A 7,093-nucleotide genomic window follows, 5' to 3' on the forward strand; every position below is an offset into this window, starting at 1 on the left:
CCATTCTCACACAAAGGAATCAAGCCACCAAAACTCGAAGCGGGAAATTTCTCCATTGAGCTATCTACTCCTCCCAATCAACTACATGCCTAAACAGGCGGCTAAACAGCAGGTCCCCCCTCCTCCATCCCGCGGATCTCACTCTCCAGATTCCCCAACAGATCCGGACTGGGAGGCTGAACGGACACCTCTGGTGCCGCCTCCGTAGCTCCACCTGCAGCATTGCCAACGCCGCCCTCATCAATCTCGCCTTCCTCGCTTCCTCCTTCGTCCTCGCTGCTGTTGCTGCTGCTGCTGCTGCCACCGCCGCTGCTCCCACCTTCCTCTTCCGGTTCACCCATCTCGGTATCCATGTCCCTGGCTTTGCTGTCAGCAGCAGCACCTTGTTGCTGGCCTTCCGGGCGAGGCTCTCCCGTATTCGTAGTGCCTGTTTGTACAGCGACAGCTGCTTCGACTCCTCCTCCAGCAACGCCTGCAGCACTGGCAGTAGTATCTCCAGCCAACCCGGCACCGGCGGCAGCCCCTCCAATAACAGAGTTCTTCATGTCAACCCTCTTCTTGCTCCTGCCAGGTCCACCCTTCTTCCTCCTTTTCGGTGGCGGGGGTGGTGGTCTTCTCCTCGGAGCTTCTCCTTGTGCTTGCGTTGAAGCGATTCCAGGACCCATTGGCATTGTTGTGCCATCAGCTGAAACGCGGTAGCCGGATGTGGTTGGCGTGTAGTTTGTAGGGACGGTCACGGCGCCGACGACGACATCACCACCACCTGTATTGGTGTTGTGGTTATTGTTGCTCGGGTTCTGGAGGGTAGATGAGATGTTTGGGGCGTAGCCTGTGAAAGCAGAACTGGATGGGTTAGTGCTCGATTGATGGCCATAGAGAGGTGGAAGGCCAGGTCGGCGATCAGCAAGATATTTGGGCTCGGGTTTCTTGTCGGCGATGTGTTGGGGGAGAGGAACCCATTTTCTGATGGTGAATGATCGTTCGTTGGATTCGTCGTGGAGGGGCTTGTCGGCGTCAAGTGTGTCTTCGGGTTCAGCTATGTCATGATCGCCATCTTTAGCTGCTCCGGATGCGGGCTGGGTGGTGGTGACAGGTGTCATCGCAGCTGGATTACTAGGATTGAGATTAGGACGTTCATATTCGCCCGTCTCCCGGTTGAAGACTGCAATGTTCGGGTTTTTGTTGGGTGCACGCGCACGTCGGAGGAGCTCCTATAGAACACCAGTAAGCTTATGAACTTTTAGAAGGATGGGACTAATGGGAAGGTCGTACTTGGCTATGGGGAGGCAATAAAGGAAAGTCCTTGGGCAAAGGTAGATCAGGCCATGGCCAGTCTGGATTGGTGCCGTCCTTGCCATCATCATTCTTGTCGTCGTTCTTCACACCCTGCTTGATGGTAACTTCCATCTTCTCCCATCGACGCACCGGTAGGCCTTCCATAGGGTCATGATCAACAACTCCGCCACGAATTCGACCTTGAGCGCCAGTGTCTTGCTGTAAATGGCGGTTGGAACGAGAAGAACGAAGCTGTTGATAGAGGTTTTGGTCAGTATGTTCGAGTGTGCCAGTGTTAGGAGCGAAAGAAGAGCAGAAAATTGACGGAAATGGTAACAGGGAAGATGGTCAGAAGTGGAGTAATGACGGAAACCTCATAAGCCACTCATGCTGCCAAGGGCGCAGCCTTCCCAAAGACATGCCCAGGATATATTTGGTAGTAGCATCAGTATAGTCGTCTAGAGGAACCGCTGGATATACTGCCAGAAAATGGTCTGTGAAAGCAGGCCGACTGCAAGCAGCACTCAGGGCTAAGACATGAAGCAAGGAAGACACCCATTTCATCATATTCAGTACTCACAGAAGGAGCAGGCGACGGCCGAGAGAGCGGCTTGTCCCAGACAGGTGTCCGGCCATGCTGCTCTCGAAGGTGGTCATCCAGTCTCTTTTGACGCAAGAAGGTTCTATCGCACAGGAAGCACTCGAAGCGTACAGGGGGAGCCATGACAGTATATCAAATTCAAGAGAAGTGAGGTGATTCTTTTGCAAAGGTTGTGACAGCGTACTCGTGAACTCAAAGTTTCCATAACTAGAGAAAACAAACTTACAGGTGCCATTTTGGGCGGGAACGCCGAGAAATATTGTAAACACCGGAAACGAAGTCTTTCCCTCAACCACTAACCAGAAGATATCTACACTCTTGCGATGTGCAGAAGTACGCGAGGCGGGTGGAGGTTGAAGATGATAAAGAGAAGATAGAAACAGATTGAGAGAGATCGATCTGGTGTTGATGCATTAATATAGTAGTACTACGGCTATCATCGGTCCGTGCCGGTGCTAGGCCCACATTGGAGCTCCTTGCACCAGGGCTGACCTTTCAGTCTTGGCCTGTGCAGCGTTGAGATAGACAAGACTATTGTACCGTATTCCTTCTATGGGCTACTACCACATACACTCTAGAGAGTACTCAGAAACTCTATACCATTGCGTTTATGAGAGACTTTTGGACATCATCTATAATGTGGTGGCAATATAGATGGCCCCTACTAGCAGAAGCAGGTATTGGTCTTGGCACTTCAGGAGGTGGAAGCACAGAGCTTATGTTCAGGGCACTGCTGATCAACGATCGATACTGGGCAATATATATAGGTGAGAGCTAGCAAGGGGGTTCATGCGAAACTGCTGTTCAGCTTAACAATCCAAGTGATACAAATGCATGATTTTTATCAATTACAGCTAATCCCACCTGGAGAGGTTCTTAGCAGACAGACCTTGTGCAATGGAGATGATGTGCCTACCCAGTATCTTTCTGCCGAATGATGTCTCCTTCTTTGCCAGTCTGTCTGCCCTGAAGATGGGTGTTAGACCAAGTTCAGGTAACCAGCATATGTAATGACGAGCTTACAGTTTTCTGTCCCTCCACCACTAATCGATCAAGCTGGAAGAATTGTGAAACAACTGTCTGTCTCTAAGGGCAGAAGAAAATTCAGCTCGTGCACCAGGATAAGCTCTTCACAAAGAAATCTCGACGGTCAAGGGCCGCATGCCGCTGGTGGTTGGGGAGGAACAGATACGGGCGAAAAGGTGTCTGAAGAGACTCCTGGCCTACCTTTATCACCTGCAGTTCCTTCAGGCCCTTCTGCACCAGCTCCTGTATTCTTCTTTGATCTGTCTCTTTCTGATGTTCTCGAAATGCATCCCTGGTTCTTCTCCTCGCGTATTCTCTGAAATTATAACTCGCGAATTGGTTCGATTGCCGCAATAATGATCGGTAGAGCGAACGAATTGAATGTGTGGAGGCGTCCGCCGCTACGGAGACAGACATGTCAAGGTAATCCGCAAGAAGTGATATGGAAGGGTGCCAGGCGAAAAGTCGGTGATGATCGCAATTTGTCTATCGATGCGGTAGAGCAAGGTGGAAAAAGTGGTAGGTTCGTTGGGAAAAGGTTCGAAAACTCAATGCGTGACAAGGCTTGCAACGATGTACCCATAAGTACTCCCGTCGAGGATCCAGGCGAGTTGGCGTGTGATGCAAACTTAAGCCGTCTGGTAAAGTCGATTCTTTTAGCAGCTGTATGATGATGCTCTCTGTCCAACACGTGTTTAACCGAGCTTTTTCCTCGGGCGGTGGTGGCCAATTCCACAGCAGTACTCCGTACTACGTAATCCTCCCCTCCTCACTCCAAACCACACCGTTTTCCATACAGGTAAAAAAAGTCATGGCAGCGCCCCTGAGCAGACCTCGATGTTTACATGGTCTTGTATCGCCGTCACCTTTCAGCGTCTTTCTACCGTCCATCGCACCTATATCGCGCGCCTCACGCTCCTTTGCCACCGCAATCAACGAGCCGTCTGCAACCGAATCACTAACACACAAGCCTCGAGTGCGGCCAACAAAGTTCGTAGATAAGCTCAACACCGGTCCATCCTTCTCGGACTTTGTTGGCGGCAATGAACCACCACTCGAGCCGCCGGAGGCCTACGCGCTGAAGACTGCTATGGTGGGTCCGAAGGGGAAACAGAAAGAAATCACACGCCTACCCTCTTGGCTCAAAACACCCATACCGGACAGTTCGAACTACAAGAAGATCAAAAATGATCTCCGGGGACTCAACTTACATACTGTGTGTGAAGAAGCACGTTGTCCCAATATCTCAGATTGTTGGGGGGGGAGCTCAAAATCACAAGCTACTGCCACAATCATGCTCATGGGAGACACCTGTACACGAGGATGTCGATTCTGTAGTGTGAAGACCTCGAAAGCCCCGCCTCCACTCGATCCTCATGAGCCGGAACACACTGCAGAAGCGCTGTCCAGGTGGGGTCTAGGCTACGTGGTGCTAACCTCAGTGGATCGGGATGATCTTGCTGATGGCGGTGCAAGACATTTCGCCGAGACCGTTATGAAGATCAAATCGAAAGCTCCCGGAATGCTAGTCGAATGCTTGACCGGCGACTATGCCGGAGATCTGGAGATGGTGTCCTTGGTGGCTCGAAGTGGTCTTGACGTCTATGCGCATAACGTCGAAACAGTTGAGGCCCTAACGCCACAAGTCCGCGACCGAAGAGCGAAGTTCCGACAGTCTCTGGCCGTCCTGGAAGCGGCCAAAGCTGCCAGACCTAGCCTGATCACCAAAACTTCTATTATGCTTGGTCTTGGCGAGAACGAGGAACAGCTTTGGGCAACCTTGAGGGAATTAAGGAGGATAGACGTCGACGTCGTCACATTCGGCCAATATATGCGACCGACAAAAAGGCACATGCCAGTCCACGAATATGTGACACCTGAGGTATTCGAGCTCTGGAGGCAGAGAGCTCTGGGTATGGGTTTCCTTTACTGCGCAAGTGGTCCTCTGGTGCGAAGCTCTTACAAAGCCGGAGAGGCTTTCATTGAGAATGTATTGAAGAAGCGAAAAGCGGGTCGTCACGAAACTGCAGCGGCCGCAATGGCCGAGCAGTCCGTCTCTGGAATGTCTATTTAAATCTTCGAAACCGCATGGCGCTAGACTTGGTTTGTGACTCTACAGAAATATCACGGACGCATTGTGCGGCGTTATACTTGGAATATAGATGGTAAGTATGCCTCTCAACGAGGATTGCAACATAACTAGCTAGTCAAAGAGCGGTCTTATACATGCGTGTGGGACATGTTCCTATGCTGGGTGTCCAATCGCCTGCCCCAACCAACTCTGTGGCTATTTAAAGCTCACCCTTTTGGCCCATTCCCTATCCTAATACCTGCTCTGTTTCTCAACGGCTTGCAGTCTTTTTTCAGAGGCTGCTTTGAAAGGGCGAAGGTGCAACAACTGATGCTTCAACGTTAAGGCTATCTCTTAGACATGCCTAGTTTGACATCCTTCTGTTGCATACTCGTGCCTTGAGTTGCTACTTACCTGTTTAGCAAGTAAAATAATAAGGTATATGTGGCGAGGCCCAGGAGCGTGCCTGCGGAGGAATATTCCAATGGCTCGTAGAGCTTCGCTAGAGGCGAACCATGAGATAGCCAGGCTGGCATTGAGTTTCAATGGGTGAGCTGAGAATATGCATCAGACGAGGCAAGTCTTACTCAGCATCCAGCCTATCTCAACCACCATGCGCGACATGAAAAAGATCCCTCAAGTCCATCAAACTCAACCATACCGCCTCTTCAGTCCGAATTGTGCGGCTCCCTTGTCCCGGCAGGACATTGATCCAGTAATCAAACAACTCACTGACATTTCCAGAAGTAATACCTTTAGCGCTAAGCTCGGGATCAGCCTCTGCGGCTGCCTCGAGCCCAGCCACACCCCCGAACACTACAAGCATATGCTCAGGCTTAGCCGGTGTGCTCTCCCAAACCTCTGAGATGAGCTTCCCCCGCTCCGAAGTGCCAAACGAAGCATCATAACCTCCATCATAGGGACACTCGGTGAAGACAGTAGACAACGACGAACACCTCCGGACAGAATAACCCCAATAATAGCCCGCCTCCTCCTTGGGCTCAGAGGGAGATACAGCCTCGGCTTCAGTGCTCATCTCACTCAGATGCAACGTCACGCGCGTCTTTGGCGGGATCTGTACAGCGGGGATAGTGTACCGCTGGGGAAGCCCAACATCAACTTTGCTGCCATGTCTCGTTGGCTCGTCGATGGTCACGCCTTCACGGTACTCGCACCACTCATTGGACCGGAGGTGATGCGGCATATCGAGGCTAGGGAGTGTGCCTGCTGTGCGAAGGTTGGGGTGCATCGTGAAAAGGGCTTTCCGGAGGTAGGCGGGCGTCTCTAGGTACGATAGGATGTGGGCGAGGAAGTGTGAGGGGTCGGAGAAGGCTGTGTATCTGTCCTGGTCGACATCGTCTTGGATCGAGCCTTTTGATGCGCGGTGAGGTTCATCCTCGAAAATGATGACTTCGTCGACGCAGAATACTGCTAACGCCCTGGCAATTGTGCCGGCGAGGTAGGTTTTCTGGTCGTGAGATTGTGCACTAACGATAGGGTAAGGAGATGACCTCTGATGGAGTGTATACGCGATCCTACTTTGCAATGATACTACCCGGTAGAGCTACGCTTATAGTATTCGTGCGTCCCCCAGTGGGCCTGTAGACAGCTGTAGGTTTGGAGGTATCTGGTAGCTTTCCGTTTGCTTGCACTGGCACATCAGATTCATGCTTTCGCTTCTATATCTTCATAAGAATTCAACACTCCACAGAAACAGACGGCGGCTCACCTTCGCCATCATACAGTCAGCACTCTCTAGCCTCTATTCTACGAATTGATGCAATGCTCTTAGATATCTGGACTGGACGGAAAGAGCACGTCCGGGATATATTACGCCAAGCTTGCCCCAGCTGCTGGCCTTAGCATTGGCCGGGCCTGCAAACCACGACTTGTCGTAATTGTACGTAGTACTCCGTAGTACTGCCTAACTACTTCATTTTGTATCACTCTTTCAAGGTTGCGGATATCTTGACACTTGCAGCGTGCTGGTTCTTCGAACAAGCGGATTCACGAATTACTTAACGACACCAGTAAAGCATTTGTGGTCAGAAATGACTTCACCGAACAGGACATACATGTCCAACGGACAAGTGCTCGAGACGTTGGTTACCCTTCTGTTT

At 51.2% G+C, this 7,093-nt stretch overlaps 3 protein-coding genes across 3 annotated transcripts; 1 reads left to right on the forward strand and 2 right to left on the reverse strand.

Annotated features, from left to right (window-relative positions):
* Positions 1–101: 101 nt before the first annotated feature.
* EPUS_08241 (uncharacterized protein) lies at positions 102–1,999 on the reverse strand (the record flags this gene model as incomplete). The annotated part of the gene is made up of 3 exons (XM_007804254.1): positions 102–1,211; positions 1,273–1,527; positions 1,856–1,999. 3 exons carry the CDS (start codon positions 1,997–1,999, stop codon positions 102–104), a joined length of 1,509 nt encoding a protein of 502 aa, XP_007802445.1.
* Positions 2,000–3,713: 1,714 nt separating this feature from the next.
* Positions 3,714–4,976, forward strand: EPUS_08242 (Lipoyl synthase; the record flags this gene model as incomplete). Its single annotated transcript, XM_007804255.1, has 1 exon — positions 3,714–4,976. The coding sequence occupies one exon, from the start codon at positions 3,714–3,716 to the stop codon at positions 4,974–4,976; it is 1,263 nt and encodes a 420-aa protein (XP_007802446.1).
* A 601-nt stretch (positions 4,977–5,577) lies between these two features.
* EPUS_08243 (uncharacterized protein) lies at positions 5,578–6,711 on the reverse strand (the record flags this gene model as incomplete). The annotated part of the gene is made up of 3 exons (XM_007804256.1): positions 5,578–6,460; positions 6,513–6,652; positions 6,703–6,711. The coding sequence occupies 3 exons, from the start codon at positions 6,709–6,711 to the stop codon at positions 5,578–5,580; spliced, it is 1,032 nt and encodes a 343-aa protein (XP_007802447.1).
* Positions 6,712–7,093: the final 382 nt, after the last annotated feature.

The sequence above is a fragment of the Endocarpon pusillum genome (genome assembly GCF_000464535.1).
Source record: "Endocarpon pusillum Z07020 unplaced genomic scaffold scaffold3052, whole genome shotgun sequence".
Taxonomy (NCBI): domain Eukaryota; kingdom Fungi; phylum Ascomycota; class Eurotiomycetes; order Verrucariales; family Verrucariaceae; genus Endocarpon; species Endocarpon pusillum.